Source organism: Poecilia reticulata, chromosome 3, assembly GCF_904066995.2.
Source record: "Poecilia reticulata chromosome 3, P_reticulata-male-v2, whole genome shotgun sequence".
Taxonomy (NCBI): Eukaryota; Metazoa; Chordata; class Actinopteri; order Cyprinodontiformes; family Poeciliidae; genus Poecilia; species Poecilia reticulata.
The window spans coordinates 31,742,716-31,770,648 of NC_088832.1; the positions used below are offsets into that span (position 1 = coordinate 31,742,716).

Below are 27,933 nucleotides of genomic sequence, written 5' to 3' on the forward strand. Positions count from 1 at the left end.
GTGTCCAATGGAGCAATGCAAAATTCATAATCATTCAGTGTAAACTTTTAATCAATGTAATAAATAATAATCCCAGCATGTGTTGGTCAAACGAATTTGGAAAACATTAAAGCAGAGAATCAAAGTTTGCCTCTTTGTCAGCAGTTTTGTTTTCCCTCCCATTAAGATGCACCTTCTGTTTTCTTCAATAGAAATATGTTTCCCATGCATACGTTTTGTGGAGGAGACAGATATTAAGCTAGGAATAGCAACTTGATGATTTACCAGATCCGTTTTATGTGCTCTGCTGGTCAGAGTTTGATGATGCACGAGAAACAAATAAATGATTATCAACCTGCTTCATGTATCCAGCAATACAAGATCACAAGACTCATGCATCTACAATGTTTATGAGTTTCCAAAGCAAAGCAAAGACATAGAAGCTCAGGATCCAGCACATATCCAGAAAGATGTCAGGCCATATGCAGCAATGTAACTTTTATGGAATAAATAAACACCCTCCTTGGCGGCCAAGCAGTTGAAAAACAGATCTTCATTAGTATGTGGCTATGTTTGTATTTACACGTCTGTGCATATTCTGCCTATGCGGGCACATTCCTGCTTTCTCAGAGATTAGGCAGATGGCTTTGAATATTAAGACTGTAACCAAATTCACTGGCTGGGTGCAGAAATTAAGCCTGCATCGTATATATGCATTAGCAAACTGACCCAATATGCTGCAGACGACGTGCCTAGGAAAAGCTTGCGTTTGATTTATAAAAAAGTTCTGTTCTTTTCAGATAAAAAAGCTATGCCTCTGTTGCACTACTGCATATCTACTCTGCATTTAAATGTCGTTTTAATAACTTTTACACAAATTTAAATTTACTTCTTCCAAGGTACAAACAGTTCCTAATGTCATTCCCAACTGAGAAAGTTTAATAGAGTCAAAATTGGCAGCTTATTTGTTTTCAGTCATTATAGTATCTGATTTCAGGGTTCGTTCAGTTTGGAATAAAATATGAAGAGTTAGACAAATGATGCACTGAAAACGATAAGACATAGATAAACAAATTACCTTCATGTGATCTGAACTTTGAGGGAAAACCAAAGAGAAAACACCTTTACAAGAAAATATCCATAAAAGCTGAAGATCTGAGCAGGAGACGTTTCTGCTGTTAAGTGACTGTGGTAACAGCTACACTGCTGTAGCACCTGTATCCATAACAGCTCATCCCCGCTATTAAATTAAAAACATAGGCAAAAATGGCACCATGAGGTGACTGAGAGCAATTATCACATTCAAACTGGGATTTGTTAACACTGCTCCAAAGCAGCTTTCTGATTACAAGTAAATAATGTCATAAGATGCATAATAAAACATTTATGAGGATGTGATGATCACATTTAATGATAGTAAAAGCAGAGCTGATCCTCCTGTTAATACATACAAGCAATTAAATTGACCTCAGCAAGAACTGCATATATCACCGACATCCCATCAGCCTTTGGGGTTTTGTTTCTAACTCAAAAACAGAGACGGTTACCTCACCATTAAGGACTTTATCGCTGTTATCACACACCTATCCTAAGCCACTTTCACTTGCATGTGAAGGAAAAGCTCTAAAAACTATCAATATTGCAAACAGAATGGAAAAAGAGAAAGTCTGAGCTGACTGCAAAAACCAAAAACATGGATTAAGTCCATGTAGCTGAAACTGAGGCTCCCTGATTTTAAACTGTTGATCTAGCAATCAGAGTTTCTCAGCTCTCATTTTTGGCATGGGACTGATTTGGATTGGAGTCCAACTCTAGGTTAACGTCTGATGCAATTCAAAGATGTGAAGGAAGGCTACAGGGCTGATAGCTACCAGGCTCATAGAAAGCTCAGTGGATTCAGATTGTTGTGGCTGTGATCCAAAGACAATTGCACCAAGCACTGAGCAAATCCTTCAATCCACAGACTCATGCTCTGAAGCTTCTTAATCAAATAAAGCCATTGGCTTCATCACAAGTAATCTAAGCCTGCAGCTTCCATAGGCTGGGGATTTTACACAGCCAACAATCTCCACACAGGAATGATCAGACTTTCTTCCACAGAAGAAACATTTCAAATTAGCAAAAGTCAGTTTTTAAAATTCTGATTAGTTTTTTCAAAAGAGAAACTTATGCTAGAGCTAGATGTAATTGACCCAAATGTTTCAAACATATGTAAACCATGTCGACCTACTGAAAACAAATCACATAAAGTCTCTAAAAACTTTACAGGTATCCTGCTAAGTCACAGTAACCCAACTGAAGGTACGCTGCTGTGAACAAATATTTACCCCACAACACATTTCTTCTGCTTTTGCTTTTTAAAGTCAAGCAAATTTTAACATCAGGCAAAGATAAAAAGAGTAAAATCCACATGTATTTTTTAAATGATTTTGTGAACAACTGAAGAATAGAAACAATCCAAACAAACCTGCTCCTCTATTGGCAAAAACTGCCATTACATGTTTGCAGAAATTCCATCAACACTCCCAAACTTTCAATTTGATTTCTGTTGCATTGAGGTGGATTTGCTGGTTTGCTTCAATGTCCTGCTGTTTGACTCAAATCTATTATTTACATCCAGCTTTTTCTGGAATTCTGTTGGTTTTACAAGATGTAATAAGATTCACCACATAAAACTTTTCCACCTTCGTCATGTCAATAGCTCTGTTTCCACTGACAATATAATTTCACATTTCAAAAATATAAGTATATATACTCCTGGAAAATTTTGCCACAGTTCCATTTTCTCTCCTTTTGTGACTGTTGGGTTTACATTCAATCTATAGGAAAAGTTTCATAGAACAAGAAACTCTAGCCAGGTGAATTTTTCACGGCATTAGGTTAATAATTGAGCTTTTTTTTAAAGCAGTTGTTGTTGGAAGTCATCATACTTGTACAAAACTCAGTGTGTAGATCACAGCCTCTGTATTCCTAAAGGCAAACGATGAATTAAACGTTTCCACCAACTGCTACCAATTCAGCTTTTTTTTACTTCCAGGGCTAATATAAATTATGAGTCAACCGCGTGAGGCCCTGCACAACCTGAGCCAAGTAAAATAAAGTCGTACCTTCACAATAAGTAGAGTCCCCATGGATGGAGGCATAGCCGCTCTTGCATTCACACTCTGCTTTAGTATTCCTGTTTTTACACTCCGAGTTTTCTCCACAAATGAGTCCCTCTGCGCAGAAGTCATAACCTGAAAGAGAGAAGCAAAGGGAGTGATAAAATTTGCTCACTCGAGGCAATGAAAAGTTTTGTATAGACAGGCAAACACAAATGCGGCTCTGTGGAAAGAGACACAAACACTTTTCATCATGAATGACAGTGAGCCTTATGTATATGTCCATACAAAAGTAGTGCAATTTTAAAGGCTTTTCCCTTAGAGGAAGGATTCACAAACAGCAATAAAAGACACAACCGCACAAATTGTTGTTTGCGTGAGACTTGGTTGCTTGTCATACAAGGTGAAGATGTTGCCTGGATGTTGCTCTTTTGCTCTTAACCTGCTGTCTTCATACTTTGTCTCGCTTTTTCAGAATAAAAATTATGTCATTAGAAAATTGGCAGGACAATCAATATACCAATGATGGAAATTATGTGCAGAAATTGAATCTCAATCAGCAAAAACATCATGCCTGCAGGTAGGTAAGCCCAACCACAGAAATATGGTTACAACACAATGTTCAGCTGAGAACCGCAACACAGGAAAAGGTTTCAGCAATCAAAACATGTCGAATTATGTCATAGACTGAGTTTAATTATCGTGCATATTACTTAGGATTGAATCGCCTGCATGTAACTTTATCTGACTATCAAATTGGATTGTATTTAAAAGTAATTGATTTATTTAAAATAAACTCAATCTTAGATTGGATCTGAAATGAATATTTTATTTTATTTTTAATACCTTGTCTAATTGTGTAGTCTTTTCTGTCAAAACTTCCTTTTTGTTGACTAAACTATAAAAAAGCATAAATGTGAACAGCTGACTTGGGGATTTAATCAGGATACATTTCAGTTCATGTGAGCAAAGAAAAGCGGGAGAGAATAAAATGGTTAACAGAATTGGAATTCCAAGTGCCACAAAGATTTTTCCTCAAGGACAATTTGACTTGATACGTACAAGGTCATAATGTTATGGCAAATGTGCTGCCCGTTTTTTTTTTTCTTTTTTTGATCTGCACCTCTGCAGACATAGAGCGGGCCCATGCACAAGTGTAATGAAACAGATAGATGGACCGAAAATTAGTCTGACAGATGAGGACGGTGGCAGACAGACAGAGAGATGATTGTGTCTCACTGTGTAGATGTATCTCATCCTGTTCTGTAATGAGTGACAGACAGGCTGTGCATAAAAGCCCTAAGAGACAGAGCAGCCAAAGAGCCTGAGAAAGAGCTTCAACTATATTACTATAACCTCATAATTCCATCTCTAAAATGGTGCACAAAAGGAAAAGAATTGCTTATGGAAGTGTGTACCCATCTTTATGTTGGCCTAAAAAGTTGTGTTTGTGTGGACAGAAGTCCCTCATGATGGTTCTCTACTGCAGTGAGATAATGAAGTACGAGGACTGCGACAAACGTTGAATTGCTAATCTGACAGAGCCTGTGTGACCATGGATGTCTCTTCAATAAACCAGGAAGGGAAACATGGATTTCAGAGAAACTGTGAAGTAGATACTACACTGAAAAACACAAAATCGTATCCGGTATTCTTGTCTAGTTTTTTAGTGCAGACATCTTAGTGCACTTGAAATAGGAAAAACAAACATGCAAGAAATGTTTCAGCAAGATATAAGAGATAGTTTTATGTCAATGATTTGTTAAAAAGTACCCACTGGCAGATTATTTCACTTAGGGTTAGGGTTAGGGTCTTAGGGTTAGGGTTAGGGTTAGGGAAAAATGTCTTGTTATAAGTAAAATAATCTAATAATAATAGTTTTTCATGAATTTTAAGAAATTACTGACTTAAAACAAGTTCTGATATCAAGCTGAAAAGTCACTAATTTCTCTTAATTCAACTGTACCAAAATATTTCCACTAGGATTCTAGATCAAAATTACTTTGTAAGATTTTGTGTTTTTGATTTGGAAATAATGTCCTACATTCTGCTTCATTTACTGTGGATAAACACAAGTAGGGCGGGAAATGAAGGAGTTCTAGGAAGGCAACATTTAATAGCATATAAACCCTCCTACCGCATGCACTCAATCTCCTGCTGATAGATCCTTTATTCAACCCATTCCTTCTCACAGCCATCCATTCTTCTGCCAACACATTTCCTTTGATTCTTAAGTTTTTCTCACCACCTTTAATTTTCTAATCATCCTCATTTATTTTCTTTAACATTTTCCTTGTTTTTAAGCATATTTTCCTTTCATTCACTATAAATATTTGTTCATCTTTCTTTCTCTTATGCATGCTTCCTCTCCCTTTCTCAAAATTTGGTGTATGTGAGGCATATTGCCAATCTTACCAAAAACAAGAGCACAATTTTCTTCCAGCCAAACTTGCCCTGTGTTTTCTTTTTTTCCCCGTAATGGTGCCTAATGGTATCATAACTGCCAGCTGCATACAGTTTGTTTATTCAATGTATTTACTGACAGACTGGTGCCTATTTACCTTGTAGAAGTTCCCTGCCAAAGCAGCAGGACCCGGGCAAATTGGCATAGCAGGTGCTCTGCAAACGACAGCCCAATCTGCTCTGATAGCTTTCTTAGCCAAAAAAGAAACAAAAACAAAATACATTCACAGGAACGGAAAGGTAGAGAAATGATGCGAGAGTCCAGCTTAATCAACATGAAGAGAGGGTTGTTTTCACTACTCTTTGCGGCGAACACTGGTGCACACAGATCCAAAGAGAGGGCGAGTGGTGGATGGCGGAAGGATTGTGGTAAATGGAAGCCATACCTCTGCAAACATTGCAGCATCTGCCCTCTGGTAGGATCTGCTCACCGGCGGTGCAGTTAATCTCCGGACATGTTTCTGTAACTTTCACCATCAAGCCGTTCTGCAAGGACAAAATACAGGCGGGAGATTATACTTTGTAATGCTGGGGTCAAAAACATGAAGGTCTAAGCTGTAAGGGTAACTTATTTCAAACAGGAAAAAAATGGAGTCTTATAATTTAATCTTTTACAGGGTGGAAACTTGCAACCCATAAGTCATATAATCACTTCAAACATTTTGTCTTAAGCCTCTGAAATAAGTGTAAATATGATAATTATTCCCTTTTCTTGTATGTTCATTAATATTTTGTAGGTTGTGTCTTAAGAGATTTCACATAAAGATTTCAGTAGGCGTTGCGTTGAGACTCAAGGATAAAACATGTTTTCTTTAACTTCTGAAGATAAAAAGCACATTTATTTTTACAATTTTGAATGGTTTAACAATTGGAATAACTTGTATTATTTTCTACAAAACATATATTATTTTAGAAGTATAATACTTAGAAATTTACAATCACCAACACAGCCATCATTTTCTGTTCATAATTTGTCGTGGTCATGTGATCATTTTAGTCACTATTCCATTTTAAAAAGGGATCAGGCTACTTTGTCAATATTTCTGAACCTACAACTAATCAAGCATTGCTCTTTTTGCATTATTAGTTATTGGTTTAGTTTCAACAACAGTCCTCTTGCGGGTGATCAAATGTTGGTTCTTGTGTCAATTCAATCCATCACTGATGGCAACTTATTGGAATCCATATGCATTTTACACCATTTGTTGTCCCATAATTGTTTTACATGAAGAGATTTTATGAAAAACTATTCACTTCATGAATAACTTTTGATCATAAAAAGCTTAACTTTGAATAAAATTAAACAAATTCAAGAACTGAACTTAGGTCCTGCTTTGCTTTATTATGTTGGTCTATATCAGGGGTCCCCAAACTACGGCCCGCGGGCCGGATCCGACCTGCCTCCACAGTTGGTCCGGCCCCCTGAACAATACCAGAGAGCATTCAGATTTGTTTTCATATATTGTATTTTCTGGTTTATATGTGGATTTTTCTTCAACCACCAGGGGGCTCTTTAGCAGGAAGAGTGTCCTGTAAACTGTGGGTGTTTTGTTTTGCATGGCGCATTGCTGCCATCTGTTGGACTTTTATGGAACTGCTTGACTTTTATGTTATTTAATCAGTACGGTTGTTTGCTAGCGGTAGAGCAGATGAACACGTGTTTGTTATGAACGCCGCATTCCAGGTCAAATTCTTCAAAGAAATACCTGTAAGTAGCAGCTTATACTTCAAAACGAGCCTTTGTGTTAACATATGAGGAATTCATATGTTAAAGTTAGTTTATGTTACTTTCCCTCAATGGAATATATACTTGTCAGTCCCAGTGACTGTTTCACTAACGGTTTTTGCCCATGTGCTTTCTGGGTAAAAATCAATCGAGTAACGTGCGCTGCCCCCTCCCCGGTCAACAATTTCCGGCAGTGCAGGTGATAAACGTGCAACACTTTTTCTGTTACAAAATGACTCCGGCCCCCCACCAGAGAAGGGAAAAGTTATGTGGCCCTCACAGGAAAAAGTTTGGGGACCACTGGTCTATATCATAAAATCTCAATGAATACATTTGAAATGTTTGGTTGTAATATGTGAAAAACATTCAAGGGGTGTATGGATGCATTTCAACATTAATGTGAACATTATGGTTTTAACAGTTTAGAAAACTTTACTGTCAAGGAGAAAATGTGACAAAACGAGGATATTTCAGGACACTCCTTCAGGACGTTAACACAAAAAAGAAAGAAATGTGAAGTCTGACTATATTGGTCACAAATGGAAAATGGCTATCAATACTGAAACTGTTAAGGCAGAGATGAACTTGCAACCAAAGCAAGGACACAAAAATAAATAAAAATGGCCTGTATGGGTTTTTAAACAACGGTGCACTGACTGCAGCAGCCTGGCTGGTATGTAAGCATGTTGGGAGTCCTCAGTGATTTCTCAAGGTCTTTCGCCCAAAATCAATATATTACTTTTGTCCTTCACAGCTCCCTTTCATGGTGTATCTTTCATAACTAAAATAAACCACTTTAGAGCATCAATTCTAAAGCAAGCAATCCACTCATTTGATTTTTGTTATTAAATTATATGTTAATCCTACAGGTACTTTCTTTTGAAAGTTAACCAATTAAAACTGCATATTTATTTTTTCTTTACTGCCAAAGGCTCTAAGGATTGGCTTTAATTTAATTCTGTGTTAACTCTTGCTAACACTGTTAACAAGGCTCACTCTAATGAAATTTAAGTAGTAGCATAAATCTAATTCAAATCGAGATGCACCAAACTGCTGAGGTTTCCAGTACATAAGCTTTTTAAAAATATTAAATCCTGTTTGTGGGTTTTTGTAATTACAGAGTTAGTATTTTTGCCCAAGGCATACATTTAATTTAAGTTATTTCACAACCTAAAATTTGAAATTGGCAACTGAAGCTCAGGATACATTGCAGAGTCTTTGCTTTGATGAATAAGATCAATATTCCAATAAAACATTAGCTGCATTGATAAATGTGAACTTCCTCTTATTTTCAAACCTTAACTCCATTTATCAGGGCATAATTCACAAACTCTTATCTGATTTTTACTGAACTCAGTGTAGTGCACTATAGCACCTAACATGTTAGTTGACAGTTGAAAATGATCATTGATCACGAAGGAAAATTGGGCTTTTCCAGTTTTCTGAGCAGTTGATTGGCCTGAAACTTGAACTGTGAATTTTGACAAAATATCAGATTCAATTCCAACCATACAGTAATTAAAGGATAACTTCATTATCACTTGTATCTGAGATTTGGACAACAACCACAATTTGCAACGTGACTCAAAAACCGTAATCAGGTTCACACAGCTCAGGTCACCTGCCCTTAATGTACTGGATATTATGGTCCAAAACCGAAACCCTGACAAAGAAAAGCAACTCTTTCTTCAAATCAAACAATACAAATTGGTCTTTCATATCCATTTTTAAGAGTAAAATTTCCTGAAAGCTTGAGATGAAGCCTTAGAATAAAGTATGGTGACATTTGTGGCTGTCAGAGGATTAATGAAGCGTCCAATAACCGTCTATGTGCTTATTTATAAGCCGTTACATTAATAAAATGGTAATTTCCTCCATAGAATGCTATCTTTAAAGATAAAGGCTTTCTCGCTGAGGAAAACTCACATTTATTCTGTGCTGATCTGGAAAAATGACTCCCATTATAAACCTCGCAGTGATGGAGTTTCAATCAGGCTCAGGCCTTTGTTTAGCTGGCTTCATGAGTTATTCTAATTACCTGGCTATCTCACCATTAGAGTAAAAATAGGCAGATTGAACAGATTGTAGGAGGGTGGGAAAACTAAGACAGCCTGATGGCTAATTGAATTACACACCAAGTGGTCCACTGCATGCAATCATTGCACATTTTCTCTGAAAAGATGTGCCTGGTGACATTATTGTAGATAAGATGATAAATGCTAGAGAAAGGATAAGCATATAAAAAAAATGATACCTTGCATTCCCTGCAAGTCCTGGAAAGAAATCGTTGACCCTCCGAAAACGTCTGTCCCATGTAGGTACACTTAGCTGCAGATGATAGAAAATTATTAGATTAAAATGCTATATTGTTTTCTTCAAGATAAATAAAGTAGCTGCAAGAAATTAAAACATTTTGGCTATTTGGCTAACCAAGTAAAAGCAATAAAAGAAAAGAAAGTTTCAAGTGTAAAGGTTTGCATTTTAAATGTAGCTGCAACATTTTTTTTCCTTGCTGATGAGCTTAAGTGGAGGCGAAGCGAAACAGCACATTAGGAACACAATGGATGAAGGTCTTATAGCATATCCCTCTGGTGATAAATCAGAAATAGTAAGTGAGCCACATGATGCGAAGTCCTGCTTTCCTCCTCTCCAGGGTGCTGGACCACAGCATGCTCTGTCACAGCTCAGGAGCACAGCTTCCGCGTTCTTCTGTGCCAGAGCTCTGATGTTCGCAGAGGAGCAAGAGGAGGAAGGAGGAGTGAGCGGAGGGACAGAGGGAGGCGAAGGAGGGCTGAAATTATTCAGGCGCTCTTATACTTCAGGGATTTCTTTCTTTTTTTATGCAGTGTATTAAGAAAGGCACAGCTGCCTGTGTGTCTGGGAGTCCATGCTAGAAATCTGTGTGCTTAAACCTTTGAAATATTGCTTATATTCATATTCTGGTGTATGAAGACAGCAGTGATCTTTGCTACTTTGCCTTCATGCTGATAGAACAACACTAGTTATGCTAGTTGTTAATCTAATTGAAACTCCTTTGAAAATATACATTAGAGTGTCTAATTTCTCCATGCATTTGGCCTTTAAGCCACAAAATGCAGTAATTAGAAATAACACAATGACCTCATGCCTAATTGTGCGTGGTCCCAGTAGAGGAATGGGCTACGGTCGTCATGGTACATGTGCTGTACTAGCTGCACCAATGTTAGCTGCAGATCGTTTTAGGCTTGTGAGTGGTGAAGTGGATCAGACCTGTTTGTGCAGCACAGACACTCAATTCAATTGAGATCTTGGGGAATTTGGAGGTCAAGTCAACACCTCCAGCTTGTTGTGCTTCTCAAGACATTCCTGAACCATGTTTGCTTTATGGCAGGGTGAATAGTTCTGCAAAGAAGCTAAAAGAACCTTGATTGTTCTGCTCTGTACTACTGTGTCAACCAGTCAACAACTTGATCAGTTTTGATTGATCAAGTTGTCGAGCCATCTTTATGCGGCCCTTGACACATATTATCCATTTTTCCTGCTTTTGACACATCAACGTGCCATGCTGAGTTTTTTGACATCACCTGTCTTTAGTCATAATGTTATGCCTCAGAATAGTCATTGTCATTCTAACAACGAAACATTCTGCAAATAAACTTGTGTGAAATTCACCAGATAAAAAAAATGTCCAACTTAAAAACATACGATGAAAAATGACTTTTATTGCACTTTGAAAAAAACTTAAAACTGTACTAGATTTTATATAAATAACTTTAAAATAGACCATGTCAAATTGAACACAACATTCAGACTGGTGATGACTAATAGGTAAAAACTGTCTGTCTGTTAGTTCTAGTCTTTATAGATCTTCATAGATTTGTGGGAAATAAAGAAGAAGAAACAGAACAGTGATCCAAAAGGTTCACAAATCTGATATATTGTCTATGAAATATATACATTTAGTTTGAAGTACTAACATGCAGCAACCTTTATACTTTAAGATGAACAGTAAAGAGCAACACCAACACCACTCTGCTACTGATAAGAAAATATTTTTTGAACTGGATATCTAAACTACAATTTGAAACTGTGATAAGAATAACTTTGAAACACACAAATTCAAGAAAGCCCTTAAGAAATGTTATTGTGACTTTTTGTCAGGTCTAATTAACAAACCAGTGAGGTGCTACAATCTGACGCTCTGCTAAAATACCCAACAATTATTTCTGATTTATTAAATTAAACAAATTCTGGTGCTTTTAATTACAGCCCAATGTTCATTTCAGGGGGGGTCACATGCGATTCTTTTTTAGATACTGTGAAAGCAGGTTATTAAATGCTTGACCAGAGGCCATCTGCACACTGTGAAACATCATTTTGCAAAGTAACTACACAGATCTGTGATGGATATGCCCACATCTGTCTTTCTGCATGCGGTGTATGAGCCAATACTTACGTCGGCACGTTTTACAGCAAGTCCCATCAACATGTACAGGCAACATGTCGTCTGAGCAATTTGCTGGAGGACAGAAGATCCTGCGACACTCCACCACACCGTTCTTTTGGATCATTATGAAAGAAAAAATAAACAATAAAAAAACATTTAACTTTACATAAATTGGTTATGAATCAGAAGGAAAAATTCTGGTCTGGACATTCTTGGATTTTTCTTTTAGATTCTCCACAGATTTGCAGCTGGATTCAAGGTCATGTAACAGCTTTAAATGCATTATTTATTTGCATTTTTAAAGACGTATGTCCTCTCCCAACAACCCTTTGTCATTCAAAACTCCATGTTATATATATATTTTTTTAACTATGTGGTCATTTGCTTTGCTAGTGCTGCTCAGAAACCTTCCATTAATGCATGATCTGACAGGAACTGGAAAAAACACTCCATCAAAAATAACGCCTTCTCCTTTGCATTTATTCACAGAAAACATCCCTCTGTCTTTTTTTCAAACATTGCTTTCAGAACCAGCTAAGGCAAAAATGTGTCTCGGTATTTCTTTTTTGGATGTTATTGAAAAAGTTGGTATTAGACACAAAATGTCAGCGTTGCACTTATAATGCCTAAGGCAAGTCTAAAACATATTTGTATAGAGCTATATTGAGCAAGTAGCACTCGCAGTAGTTCCACTGCCTCTGTTGCAGCTATCAGTGCTACTGAAGTCTGTTCTATACCTCCTGATTACTGCTGATGTGTGGGTTTTTTTCTGATTTCACCCCTCATCTTATATTCTTTGCCTGCATTCTGAAGTCACTGGTATTTTTTGAGGCAATTTGCTTGGTGGAGGGAACCAGGGGTGCCAGATAGAAACATTTTTGTTTAAAACTGACAAAGTTCTGCTTTTCACACTTCTTCTTATCAAGTTATTCTTGAAGTTCAGCGAACTGGGAACCACAAGTTGAGTAAGTTCTGTGAATAAAGCAACTCTTGTTGATGATGTGTTAAATGCTTTCATGCAAAGTGTCTTCCAGTTCGATCTACAGCCTCCACTGTTTTAAACTAAAACCCGTCACATTTCAGAATAAAAGAAACCACATTAATCACTGAGACTGCACCATTCTTGAGTAGCCTGTTGATGTGAGGTAGTTATTCAAACCCTTAAGGACTGCATTAATTTCTGAGCCTGATATCTCTCTCTGCAAGAGCCTCTTCATTTCATGAGTCATCAGAAATGATTCTCCTAGGACGCTGCGGTTATCAGTTAATGGCATGTCCAGGGGAGGAAACCAGACTGACTAAACTCTTTACTGTGCTTGATGTGCTTTGATGCAGCAACTCTAAATCCTCAGGACCAAGAATGCCCTGATTAAACACACTGCAGGTCTAGCCCCTATGTTTGAATGCAGACAGCCAGGTAAGGAAGCCTATTAGAGGATGTTTGCCGTTTAGTGAGAAGAAGGAAAAAGAAAATGCTAAGAAAACTTGGGGTTGCAATGACTTGCAATCTATTGTTGTGAGCTGCTACAAGATTATCTGCCATCTATATGTGATACTGCATTGAAACGGCTCCAGGTCATGCTATCATATATATGGTTATTTATTTTTTATTCACTTTCTGCTGATGGCTTTGCATTCCTCTGAAATCCTGTAAAAGCTTTAAAAAAAATGATGTACTGCTAAGATAAAAAAAAAAGAAGTATTGTGGATCAAACTCCTGAACATTACCTGCAGCAATCTTTACTGACAATAACTGGAGTCTTCACTAGAGACGCACCGATCAGGCGTTTCCACGGCAATAATGATTCCTGGTTTTCTATGGAATGTTTTTTTTTTTTTTTAGCCAACTGTAATTTTTCAACAATTACCTTAATACAAGAAGACATTAAGCATGGTGGAGATTTTTTAGTGACGATGCAGGTTTATGATGTTTTAAAATTATACTTTCAATGACTGAGGGGCAGCATCATGTAACATTGACTGTTTTTTTTTAGCTTTACATGATCTTATGGTGTTATTCTCTCATCAAAAACATACCTACAGTGTTGCTTTGATTCTTTCATGCAGAGAAATCCTTTAGTCTCCATGGCAACCATTCAGCTGTGCAAAACGCCTGGTTGAACCTAGCTCCTCCTCGGAGCTGCAGTTTCCAAGCTTCCACCTTACATAGCCCCCCCCCCTGTCGCTGCCCCACTCTGCTCCTTCAGACTAGCCAGCAACAATTAGCAAACACCTGGTGTAACTGAGCATCTGCTTAGCTCGTTATACAAGCTATTTCTTATTGCAACATTAGTAAAATGGAGAAGTGATGTTGTGAAGTCGGAGTTTTTAAAGAGACGGAGGCCAAATTTCAAGTCAAATTTCTTTTAAGTCATATTTGATATGTATAGCATTATTACATCAACTGAAGGCTGCCCCTTTGAAGCATACTGCAGTTTTTACTGTATATTGGGCAGTAGTAACACTTTGTCTAGTAACACTTTTTGAATGAACATGTTTCTCGGCTTTCTGACAGGGTAACACTTACCTTACAAGCACAGTTCCTGCAGTTTTCCGGCTCCACCCACAGCTCTTTGTCTCGGTACAGCAGGCCGTTGGCGCTGCAGGTCCTCTCGCAGTGACAGCCCTCCAGTTGGGTCAGTCTAGACTCTGCATAGTTCAGCTGCACACACAATCAAAAAAGCCATTTTAAAATCTGAAAACAATCGTTGCCTGTCACCCGTCTCCCCCGCCCGTTCCTCATCCTCTGGTCAAGTTTCACGGAGAGCTTCTCCACCAAGAGTCACTCTTTTAAAGGGCAAATAAAATAAAAGGGGATCATCATTCAGCTCCCGCTCCTCACCTCAGGCAATGATCTGCTGAGATATGACGGAGAGGAATGACAGCTCCCACTCTGCCCTTCTCCTATTTCTGCACCCTCATCAATTTATTTTTCTTCAATTTATTTCATACTCACTCTCCACTGTTGTCTCTCAGCAAACTAACTCAGAAATGTGGCAAAGCAGCGCCACTTGGACAGGGGCTGAAGGCGAGCTGCGTTTTAAAGCCATAGTTAAAAATGTATCCACATTCCAGCCAAAATTATGAAGCCAGAAATATGTTAGCATAGCTGATTGATGTTTAAGAAAACATTTGGAGCTGTGAATAATTCTGTGAATAAGGAATGTGTCAATTATTTCCTAATCAAACAGCAAATTAACTTGAATAACGTGATAACTGCCACACTGTGACACAATTTGTTTTTACAGTGATATTAATTATAGTTAACAGATGAGGTAGATGTAACGCTAAGTAGGAATACGAGTTAAAATACGACATCTAAAAGTGTTAAGTTTTACTTGTTTCTTACATAACTCAAAATCTATCTTTTAAATTAATAACCCATTTGTATAATAAATAAGGAACTGTTGCAGAGCTATAGTTGATGGTGTAGAACTGTTGTTACTAAAAAATGCTTTAAAAACAAGTCTGTTCTAATAAGTTCCTAAAACTTCCTCGATTTCTTCACTAAAGTTTTCACGCAGATGCTCATCAACTTAGGAAAATGTTGAAAATCAATCACAAAGGATGACGGCTATATTAATCAACTGATTAGGAGAATCTTCAAATGGAGGAAAAAATCTTTTGTCACCACCTCTACATGTGACTGACCAACAGAGGTCTTTGTAAGTTACTTTACAAAATGAATGAAGGGGATGTTTAACCCAAAATGGCACAAGACAAAGACACAGAATATGTTCAATTTGGAGCTCAAATGAATATAAAGAGTATATATTGTAACTAAAAGTGCTTTGCCCTGATCACTTCCCTGTTCACTACTAGTCTTAGAATGCAAAAGTGTTTGGTTCTTGTCAGTCATTGTTCTGTTGATGAACCTCTGGGTATCAAACAGATCAGACCTACTGATCTGTTTGTTTGTGTGAAACTAGGTGAATGAGGCTCCAGTGTGAACTGCTTCATATTGTTAATATGATTAGAAAAGCACTAGAAAAAGTGTCCATTTACAACTCCAACATCCTGTACAATCATTTTATACAGGATATTAAACTGTCCAGATAAAATATCTGAACTGGCACAAAATGTAATATTTTGGTTCGTCTGATTTGTATATTTTTATACAAATGAAACCTGATTTTGTGATTAACACTTACTACATTAAGTGTTTACTCAATTAAACATTTCATGCATTTAAATATATGCACTTGCATGGTTTATGGCCCCAGACTGGCTGGTCAGAGTATATCAAAGTTTCAACAGCAGCAAAAGACCACAACGTGGTTCAGTCATGTTAGCTAAAAACAAGAAAACAGAGGCTACAATTTGAGCAATCTTTTACAATTTAGACATTCGTAAACTGAAAAAATGACTTATCTGATTAGTTTTAACTTCAGCTGCAACATATAGATGATTCAGCCAGAGCTAGTCATAAACGGATTAAAATCAAACATTCTGTCTTGCATCAGGGATTCAGGCTGACTGTGTTTTCTTGGGCCTGTAGTAACAAATGATTATTGCTTAAATGCTACAATCAGCATGCATTCTGTTGCTGACCATGTCTTCCCTTTATGACAACAGTGTGCCAAACCTCTTCTGGCTATTTGCAGCAGAAAAATGCACCACGTGACAAAGATGAAACAATCACACCGTCTTCCACAATTACCAGAACTCAATCTAACAGAGGACCTTTAGAATATGGAGGAAAGAGCAGAAACTTTCAGCCGATAGCTTTTTTTTTGCCGTCAGCTTTTTAAGCTGGTGCACATAACAGATACACAGAAAGGTGATGTTGTGCAATTATTTACCTGAGCCAGTTTATCCTTCTATGCAGATATGCAGAGGTTCAACAGAAATATTTGCACACCAGTTGTTGAACTGAAGAATTGCTGAATTAGAATCAAGTTAACATTTTGAACCTTTATTCACCTGAAATGTTTTGTGTGGGTTTGAAAGGAGTTCCTCCGAGGTGAGCTGTGAAGAGCTTTAAAGCTTCTCCGTAAACGGAATGTGGGAAATTATTTCAGCTTTTGTAAAGTGCAGACTTTATGATGTGGTTTAGGTCATTTCTAACCAGAAATGCGGCGCATAGTAAAAGGTTTAGAAGCACAAGTAGTATATAAATAACTGGCTATGTAGAAGGTGAAGCGATTTTTAAAGTCCCATTGATGTTACCAGGCAGGTCAATCTCAAAAATTATAGGTTCACTCGAGAGGAACTGGTTACACCCCCACCCCCTCTCCTCGGCGACTCGGTCAGGCCTCAGCTTCAAAAGTAGAGGAGTCGGTGCGATTGAAGCTTCTAAGGAAAAATAAAAAACACTAGATGTCACTGAGGCATTTTGCGCTGTTTAAAGGGGTCCCTGGTGAAGAGCTGTGAGAGTTGTGAGTGGTGGAGATGCGTCTCAACAGACCTCTAAACAAAACGTTTGAAATGTAGTTTCAAAGGCTTGGGGTCTGCCTGGAGGCACCGCCGAGGAATACCTCTCCTGTACAACCTGAGCATCAAATGGCACCATGATGCGGCACGAAGGACTCAGGGGCTAATAGGCTTGTAGCTTCTATTGTCAATACACAAGACAAGAAGACATGTGGAAGAATAAAACGTTAAAATATCTTTATAAGAGAAGAGAAGTGGAAAAATGCTAAAGAAATACTTATTGTATTTATTTTTTTTGTTTGTAATTTTTGCTCCTAAAATTCTAGGAGCCACTGAGATCTGCAGCAATTCGATGCATTTTATTTAAAACTAAGATAATTAAGGATGCCATATGTTAGATTGTCCAACAGTTTCAAGAATGATAATTTTGCATCATTTATTTTAATTCTGAGAATACTTCAAAGTGTTGGTGAAAATAATCACACACTTTCATCTTGGCAGAAACACTTTGATTAGCAAATTTGTACATCAGTTACTTGGAGGGCAAACATATTTTTCACTTTTCTCAAATTTGAAGTGGCATATTTTGAGTTAATGTGAAATAGATTTATAGATTTATGTGTAATCTATATTTCTTCAAATTTCCAGTTTATGTAGTTTATCTAATTATCTTCCTCCTTGTTCCAGGTCGTCCAGACATTACAGTTCATCATTATGTCAATGACAAATTTAATTATACAGCACTTTAAAAAGTCCTCTCTTCCAAACTTTTTTGCAGTTAAATTACTGCTAAAATATTTAAAAATATGTATAAATATTTATAAAATCTAATTCAATATCCTGCATTTTTAAAAAAAAGAAAAAAAGAAAGAACACATTATGAATAGTATTAAATATTGAGCTAAAAAGCATATCTGTGTTTCAGTTATATGTAATGTCATAATCAATATGCAACTCCGAATAAAGGATCCATGTCCTCAGATTACACCTCTGCAGATCGTCTCTTCTCAGCAGTTCAGAAGTCGAGTTAAGTTGAAAACGCCAAAAATGATCCAACAATATTTCATTTAATGCTTTTAAGCTGTAAAATAAGTGTTTCCTCTGAAAATCTTTCCCTTTTCAGGATGTTTAAAGGAGCTACCAAAGTAGCCAGTGCCAGCTCTAATCACAAGCAAACTAAGCACCTGTTGAGACAAATTCGGTCTAACCATTGACAATTGTCAACATTTTGACAATTTATTTGGAATTGTTGAAAAAAAATCACTTTTGACAGTAAAATACTTTACAGAAGTATCTGTCTTTGCTGCTCCACTCATCTGTAATTAACATCTGAGCTTTAGAAACATAAGATCTCTCTAAAAGTACAACAAAAAAACTATATATATATATATATATATATATATATATATATATATATATATATATATATATATATATATATATATATATATATATATATATATATGCCCTCGGGGCAGTCACCCCCAAACTGGAGCAGTGGCTCAAACAGATCCCAGGAACAACATCAGACATCTCAGTCCAGAAATGTGCAGTTCTAGGCACAGCCAAGATACTGCGCAGAACCCTCAAGCTCCCAGGCCTCTGGTAGAGGACCCGAGCTCAGAGGATGAAACAGACCACCCACGGAGGGTGAGAAGGGAATTTTTTTTATATATATATATATATATATATATATATATATATATATATATATATAATAGGTTATGTTGAATGCCTCTGGAAGCAGAATTTAGAAAAAAAACTTCAACAAACCTTATTTAAAGTTTCAGCTGCAGCTCAGTGTATCTTGTTAAACTGTTTTAAAAAAAACTAAAAAGAAAGTAAATCTTGCTGCTTGTCGAAAAGTAGATGGACTCACACTGCACCCAGTTTGAGTAGATTATCGCTTCCCTCAAGCTGCCCAGTGTTGAACACAAAGCATCACAGAAATCTAATTCTTTTAAGAGCCTCTGTGCTAATTAAATTGGTGGGGGTTTAAATCGGAAAGCTTAATAGGAAATAACCAGGGGAATTGTTTTCACGACAAGTAAAAGCTCTGTGATTTCCGTACACGATTTGCTCCTTCCTATAAAAGACAGAAGTGTAATACATGCAAATTCTACCATGATTATCCACACACAGAGGGGCTTAGTGTCATCTCACCTCACCTTGACACTCGGCTTCACAAACTAGGGTGCCGGCAATTATTCGCTGCTTGCTCCATCCTTCAATTTTCCACTGCATAGACAGAGAGCCATTTAGAGCAGGAGATGACTACATCCTCCCCACTGTGACTTATATGTGAAGTGCGGTCAGGTGGCAAAAGGTCGAGCTGTGCTCATGCGAAGGAGGAGGCACTAACACAGCAGTAGGGTAATGGTCACCATCTCATCCTTATTTACACCCAAAATGTTCCAGATCTCACTCACCCACTGGGACGCCCTTGCCTCATCCACTTCTACCTGGTAGCACTCTTACAAGCACACACACACACACGCACACACACACACACAATTACACACACAGCTCATAACATACTCATGTTGATGGCTCATGCAGACGTTTAGCCATTGAAATGGATCACTTTTTCCCTCATGGCTTTCCATAGCGCATTGCCTGTTAGTCTCCTGTTGAGTTGACGCTGTCACCATTTTCTGAAAACTCTCTAAACCTCGTTTGTACCTTGTGTGTACAACTCAGACCAATGTAAGTAAGAAAGGCAAGAAGATGTTTTCAGATTTTATAATCCACATTCAGCTTTCATATCCGTCGCCGTCATCGGCTCTAGATTGCGACAGATAAAGATTTTTAGATCTTACTCTGACAGATTCTTTGTCTCTTTCACCGTTTTGTCACTTGAAGGTTTCTTGCCTCGTTTTTGTTCTCTGTCAGTTAAACTTATTGAAACTTCATGTATTGACAGAGTACAATATTTAAAAATGTATGTACAAAGAACATCACATGGTTTTACAAAACAATATTCAAACCAGATTTGTAAAATGAGAAAGCAAATTAAAGTTAAGAGGAAGAGAGATTAAAAAAAAGTTAAATCAAAATAATGATGATGGAAAGATGCATTTTAATTGAATCTGTCAGTTTAGCAAACAATCAGAATATCTTCCTGCATTTAGAACAAATTAGAAAATCATGATGAATTCATGTGGCATTGAATAAACTGATGTTTTGTGTATTTTAAATGTGTCTCTTCTGAGTTTAATAGATATTATTTATGTGAATATTTCATTCATGATTTTTTAGTTGTATATGAACTATTCATATTTATTATGAAGTGAATGAAATCCAAAAAAATGAATTCAAATTAATTTATTGATTTTAATCACCATTGTCTTTTGCTATCTGATTTGCCGCCGACAATCGAGTCCTTTTTCTTATCACACAACTGTGAAACATTTTTTATTACTGATATTCACACATAAATTCAAAGACCAGGCACCTAGATATGGTGCTGACATATCCACAATGTTAGAAAAGTAGGTCTTTTAAAATGGGTGAAGTTGAGCAATAGTTTTTTCACATTTATAACTATCTGGTGAAATGTACTAGTATTACATTTCCCCAAAAAGATTTTTCAAGTTCTAACTTCAGAGCCTTGAAAATGTATCCGTACCTCACAAAATTATCCACATTCTGCAACAGCAAACCTTCAATATTGAATGCTGGTCGTTAGTATTTATGCCCCTTTTATTTGTATTTTGCTATATAGGAACACAACACAACAAGCTGCCTTTACAATTTACTTAATTAGAAAGCCAACCTATTCTGTGAAGGCCTTACATGTTTATTAGAAATATCAATCAGTAAACAACATGAAAACCAAGGAACACACCAGGCAGGTCAAACTTCCATCCATTTACCGCAAATCTGACTGAACATTTTAGATTTAAAATAATGTCCTTCAGCAAAGCCAGCAACAAATTTCAAAACTGAATTTCAAATCAAGATATGCTTTCATTTTGTGTCGTTCAGTGTTTTTATTTCCGCCTGCAATTTTTAGTGAATCGGTTTGGTGGTGGATATCTGGTAGACGTCTCTCAGTCTATGGGAGGTTGTTCCAACTCATTACCTTCAGGGTCATCTTGGCGAGGAGCTCCTGCAGGTCCATGATGCCTTGCACCAGGCTCAGGAAATCGCTGCAGGTGGGACAGGCTCGATGGGCGAATCAAGAAGAGAAGAAAAAAAGAGCAGCAGAAAAAGCTTCAGACTTAATAAAAATAATCATCATTTGATTCCGTCTGTGGTGGCCACAGTAAAAAACTAAATGAAGCTTGAAATGTTTGTGCTAAAATGTCTATGTTATGCTAGTGGTGGGTGTTTGTATCAATATTGAAGCACCAGCGTCTGATTGCCTTATTGATCAGAGACAAAGAGTAACAAAGCAGTGACCCTGGATCTTAATCTGTTTGACAGGAAACAAATTCAGAAACAAAGGAAGAAAAAAAGCAGGCAACCAAATGAAAAACCAAACTGCTGGAGACAAAAAAAAACATGTCATTTCTGTCTGAAGTACTAAAGTGAAAACAAAGGATCATTTTTCACACCCTTCTTTGTTTTTGACAATGCTGCTAAGATACTTACTGCGATTAAGATTTGGACACTGTGTGATGTAGCCATTGGGAGCAAAGATCAGCTTCACATCCTGAATAACTCCCTGAAAATACAGTCATAAAGATGGATCATTAATTCTGCCAGCCTGAAGCAAGATTAAAGTATGCTGTTTAAACATAACATACCTAGAAAACCTGAAAAAAGTACAATTTATAGTTTTAAGGTTTCAGTCTAATGTGCCGAGTCGGTCCTACTGAATAATATCCATTGAGTAAAATCCACCAAGACAAAATGTAAGACCATTTACAGCGTTACAGTCAGACAGATTCAGGTTCCTGTATGTCTCCAATCCACAAGATGCTGCAATGCAGCAAATAAAGTTCTGCTTGTTTTGTTTTTTTATTGTTTGTTTGTTTGTTATTAGTATGTAGGAATCAATCGGACCTGCCTAATCTGAAAAATTCAGCCTGGTGCAGAATTTTCAGAACAAGTTTTCTCATCTACAGGTTCTTCAATTACATTAGTGTCTGTTGTACAGTAAAGCAGAAATCTAAGAGTTACTGAGAGTAAACTGAATTTCAGGATTTCCTCAAGCAGTTCTTTCAAAATGTTTTCTATAGCTTCTAAAGGTTCTTGAAATGATCAAGAGAGGACAATGTGTAGATTGTTGAGGAATAAACTTAGTTTCATCTCAACACTGTAGAGATTTTTTTGCGATTTAGATCATTTTTTTCTGACATTGCAGTGAATTTGGGGTTAAAAAACAAAAGGAACACCTTTAAACCTTATTACATTTCATCACATTGCAGCAGCAACATTATTGTGTTATATTGAAGTAGCGCATGACAGAACAGTGGAAAAAATTTATACATTGTTAAACAAAAAAATCAACAAAAACATAGACTTCAATTTAGCTTTACCCTATTATAAGCAAAATGCTTCAACAGTCTGCCAATCACTCTGAAAGACAAGTGCTCTTCAGAAACTCGTGACGGGTAAAAAGAAGTGTAATGATGACCAGAAGTAAGAGTTTCAGACATCAGCAGCTTTTTTCTGTGGAAAACGATGGAAATGAAACACCAGGGTGCCCACACACTTCGAAATCCAATATCATTTCACTTCTCCTTCAAAGTAGCTGCTGATAACACACTGGAGGGACATTAAAATTCACCACCTGAAGCACAATCTGCATCATCATGTCTGCATTATGCGTGTGTGAAATCCTATTTACAGTACAGTTCCCTGTCCTGGATGCCTTTCTTCACACAGGCGCATAAAGAGAGGCAGCCTCGAGGTGAACAGGCTTGCAGCACAGACTAACAACACACACACAAGAACGTACCTTGTCACACACACACACACACACACACTTACAGGCAATGCGAGCAGCAGATGGCGAGGAAGAGATTGGCAGTGTCGATCAGAATGGAAATGAAGGTATAGATCGCAGAAGTCTGTTCCGCCGGTGTAATATAGGAGCCCTGACCACACATTTCTTTGAATGATCAGACGAGTATTTGAACTGAATACAAAAATACTTCCTTCCCTCTTACAAGCTCAATATCTCTCTCGCACAGACCCAGCAGTAGTCAAAGAGCAGTACTTCTCGGAAATGATATGCATGCTCCCATACAGTTTTACTTTATACAAGTAAAAAAAAGAAAATGTAGCTTCACATTTTGTTATGGTTCTAAAAACAGACTGAGTTTGAGCTGATCCATGACAGGCATTTGGGACAAACCATTACTTTTCAAGAAGAGATTGTACAGTGGTGGCCTAATATCAGACTTATAATGTTATTCTCTTGTCAAAACATACCTGAAGTGTTATTTTGATGTGTTCATGCATGTTTGAGAAATCCTTTGATCTCATTGGCAACCATTCAGTCATACAAAACCCCTGCTGAGACCCAGCGCTACCTTCGACATGCAACTCAGTTTCCAAGATTCTGCATTACAGAGCCCTCCTCCCCGTAATCCGCTCCTTCAGACTAGCCAGCTGCCATTAGCAAACACCTGGCCAAAGTGTGCATCTGCTGAGCTCATTGTAGGGATTGAAGGCAACGTTTTGGAAAGAGCAGGAGTTTTTAAAGAGACAGACGCCAAATTTCAAGGTGTTAAATTTTGCATTCAAATTTCCTAAGTGATATTTTATACACATCTAATTTTTTTTACCAATTGAAGGCAACAGTAACTTCTTTGTGTTGTAAAATGATACTATGTCACCAGTGGCGCAACTACACATTATTCAGGTGGATGTGAAAACATAGAATGCCTCCCCCAGAGGGAAGGAACGTCAGGGTGAAGGAGCGACACTCACTCGCTCATCGTCGTCCCCCCGAGGCGACGATACGTGAAAGGTAAAACTTGCTACATTAGCCTCGTTATGTGCGCGAGGTGAAGGAGCGTAAGGCGCGCCGACGTGTATGGGAAAACATCGGCGTCGCCCCCTCCAGACGGGGTTTTGGCGCCCCCTCTGGTGCTGCGCCCCTATGCGTTGCATACCCTGCATACCCACTTTTTGCGCCACTGTATGTCACTAGAAAACGCATAATACTGACCCTTTAAGAAATTTGATTCAAGTTATATGAATTATATCATCCAGAGAGGCACGGCTGCAAGAAATATGCAGAGAGAATCCAAACAACCAACCTACAGCAGAACCTTTGACCCATTTGTATCTTGAAAATTCGGGTCTTTCCAATCTCGCCTGCATCCCTACCAAAACAAGCTCAATTTCACAGTCATTACTCTTGCATAGAAACACTGTATGATGAAATATTCATAAAAAAAAATTATGAAGAGGTATTAGAAGATTATTTTTGTTTTTGTCACTCAAGACATCACACGTTAGTTGGCATCCTAGGGAATTTTCCAAAGGGCTCATAACCCAAATTATTGAAACACTGGCAACTCACCCATCATTTTATCTAAAATAAAGGAAAACAAACAAAAAACTGGCAGTAGTGAAGTTGACGTCTCCAGGCTTCTGACCTAATAAATACTGACACTCCAAAGTCTTAAGAAAAGTGACTTTAACAGAGTTAGGCTGTGAAAGAAAACAACTTTGTTTGGCTGAAGTTCTACACTTTTTTATCCACATTACAAACATTTCTTTAATAACTCTGGAAGAGGATCCTATGCACCATCACTGGTTGTCATCGTAGCATGCATAGAAAAACAGAAAACACAGTTTGGGAGACACATCACACATGTAGCAGCAACACATGGACCCTGTTCAAGCAAAACAAAAGCCAGAGTGCACAGCAGGCTGGCTCACAATCCAGCCACGGTCATCCTTCACACTCATATGCAGAGGAAAATTTAGCTCTTGGGACATTCATGCCCATTTGTGTTGGAAAAAAAAGATGCATTTGCATATTTAGAGGATTCACTGAATTTAGGAAATGCAATTTCCTTAGAAATTGGAGGTTTGCTAAGGCATTGACATTAAGTAGAGGCCAACATTAGCATTTCTAAAGAATAGAAGTTTTACGCTGCTTATCTGATAAGGTAAACTCCTCCAAAGTTCAAAAGTAAGTGTTCAGTTCATTCCTGCTTTGATTCAAAAGTTGGAGACAAAAATTGGAGAGCAGAAGTAAACAAAGAAATTTTAATTCAGTCACATTTTGAGATCAGATTTTTAAAAAGAGGAAAAAAACATTTGGGAGAACAAATGATTAAACTCTGGGTCTAATGACTTTGTATGGTACAGATTATGCTAAAAAAGAATACAATATTGTGTAAAATTGTGATATCCGTCACTCATTTCAGAAAGTAAAACTTATAAATATCACAGATTCATTACAAACAGAATATTTCAAGTTTTTATTTCTTCTAATTTGATGATGTTGCACCCTCAGGACAGAATCTGCTGTCGTCGTTGTTGAAAGACAACATATTTGCTGAACGTTTCTTATAAAATACTCTTGCAACTGCAATCATGCAGGGGAAAGTGTTTTTAATTAAACTTATTCATGTTCCTACTTCAAGAAACCTCTTTGATGGATTTCTGCGAAAATTTGCATAATGAGAAGTCTGAAGTCTCGTGGGATATACATTACAGCAAAGAGAAAACAATTAAAATAGCTGACTAGTGTTCAAGAGTGACGTGACATTAAGCAAAACACGCAAAAAGCCGTCAATTTACTAAACCTGAAAGCAAACAAAATATCAAGTTATAAAAGAAAACTTTGAAATCTTTCCTTTTCATAATTAAGACTTTCACTTGGTCAATTAACCCTTAACACAGAGTTTGTTTCAACAATTTATACATCTGCAAGGACAAAAATGAGACGAAATGTAACATCATACCATGTTTTCCATCACATGTTGATGTTCACAAGCAAAAACCCTTTTCAAAATGAACAAAATTATTATTTTATTTCTTTTGCAAAATCAGTCTGTTTATAGTTTTTCCTAGAAGTCACAATCTGTCTCGCAAAAACAACCAAAGTCTTCAGTGTATTTTGTTGTAATGAACCAACACAAGGCAGAAAATATTTGTCAATGGAAGGAACATTTATACAAGATTTGCAAATTAATTTTACAAACAAATATCTAAAAAGTGTGGTGTGCATTTTTATCCAGCTCTTTTTACTCCGACGCTCAAAATAAAATTCAGTGCAACCATTTACCTTCAGAAATTGACAATAAAATCAATAGATTCTGTGTGTGGCGCAGTCGGGAGCCCCTTTGCTTTGGGTTCTGGGTTCAAATGGTAACCCAAAGAGAATTTAGAGAGACTGGGGTCAGTTTCTGTAAATTGCCCATAGACGTGTGCGTGTGTGTGTGTGTGTGTGTGTGTGGCTGTTTGTCCTGTGGGTCTCTAATGGACTGATGAGTGCGATGTACCCTTCCTCTCCCAATGACTGCTGGAGATAGGCGCCAGCCCCCCCTGCAACCCTGCACAGATAAGCAGCTGTAGACAATGGATGGATGGATGTTATCATTCGTCACCGCGGTTTTACACTGTTCTGTGTTGGTCAGACACAAAAGGCTCAGGGAGTACAAATACTGTTTTGCAAGGCACAGTGTATAGATCCAAACTGTTGGGACACCAATGAAACTTAACTGATGTAAGAGAATGGATTTCTTCTTTCATAGTCCAACATTTATAACATCACTTCTTCATGGCTCAAACCACGGAGTTTGTTCTATGATGCTGATGATGAAAAGATTAAATTCAACTAATCTGAGCAAGTCTGCAAAGGAGAACGCACACCGCACAAAAACATTTAGCTGATCTCTCTATCATTGTCCATATAAGAATAATTATCATCCAGTGGTGCATGAAGCGGAGCATTTCACCAGAGTGCTGGCTTCAAACAAGCATGCTGCGTCCCTGAGGAGCAGCATGCTTGGCACAATGGATTTTAGATAAAGATAATTTATTACAGTTGCTCCCTCAAATGGAGACTCCCAGGAGGAGAGAGAGGAAAAAGGAGCATCATCAGCCTCTGCCAAGGCTCAGGATGTTTTATTTAAAGGCCTAGTTAGCTCATCTTATCATTATCCCACTCAAGTCCTGAATAGGATGGACTGCACCTGCTGCTTTATTTCAACTCCGATCAACTGTGTTACATTCATAGCTCTTGGCTATTTTTCTCTTCCCTTCACCTCTTGCTTCTCAGCGGTCGCCAAGCCTTACACATACCTCCTCATCTTTAACAGGTTAAACTGAAGTGTAATTTGCCACAGTGTGGAGAGAATAGTAAAAAGGTGCATACCTGATATCTTAGCAAATACCTCCACACCTCCAATGTTTGTGGTTTCCTCAGAAAGTCTGATAAAATGTTCGACTTCATTTAACAAGCTTGGGATGTTTTTTACTTTTGGCATTTTCTTTTTCTTATTACAAAATCCAACTTGCCTTTTTCCATGCTTTCAAGTTTCCACTTGACTTTTTTAATACTCTCAATGAAGACAATGGAGAACACCTTGCAAAAACATCTTCTAAAATGTAAAAACAAAAAAAGCAAAACAGGAAGATGGAGAGCATTTTAAATCAAATGTCAAGCTGAGGGGAAAAAGTCCTCCTGAAACTATTGTTGGTATTCTGAGACTCTCCTACAAAACATTTATATTCAAGTTCAAAACTGTGCATTAAGCACAATGAAAATCTAACCAGTATGAATATAAATAAACATTTGGGACACCTGGTAAAAAGGTGTGCAAGAAGATTTAAAATAATTTCATTCTCAAAGTAGTTTCTGCTTAAAAGGAGCCAGTTGATCAAGGTGCCTCCTCTGGAGGTTTTCCAGGCGTTTCCCAATGGGAAGATACTGTCTGAAATAAGAA

At 37.5% G+C, this 27,933-nt stretch overlaps 1 protein-coding gene across 2 annotated transcripts in view; it reads right to left on the reverse strand.

The window, feature by feature from the left end:
- Nucleotides 1-27,933, reverse strand: part of LOC103462905 (protein kinase C-binding protein NELL1) — a 237,735-nt gene that overhangs the window by 133,356 nt on the left and 76,446 nt on the right. For both annotated transcript variants that reach the window (XM_008405946.3, XM_081605463.1), the window contains 7 exons: nucleotides 21,665-21,737; nucleotides 21,153-21,235; nucleotides 14,223-14,357; nucleotides 11,705-11,807; nucleotides 9,524-9,597; nucleotides 5,930-6,029; nucleotides 3,087-3,215 (listed from right to left, as the gene is read on the reverse strand). In XM_008405946.3, the coding sequence (XP_008404168.2) occupies nucleotides 3,087-3,215; nucleotides 5,930-6,029; nucleotides 9,524-9,597; nucleotides 11,705-11,807; nucleotides 14,223-14,357; nucleotides 21,153-21,235; nucleotides 21,665-21,737 (697 nt within the window). The remainder of the gene's footprint in view (nucleotides 1-3,086; nucleotides 3,216-5,929; nucleotides 6,030-9,523; nucleotides 9,598-11,704; nucleotides 11,808-14,222; nucleotides 14,358-21,152; nucleotides 21,236-21,664; nucleotides 21,738-27,933) is intronic.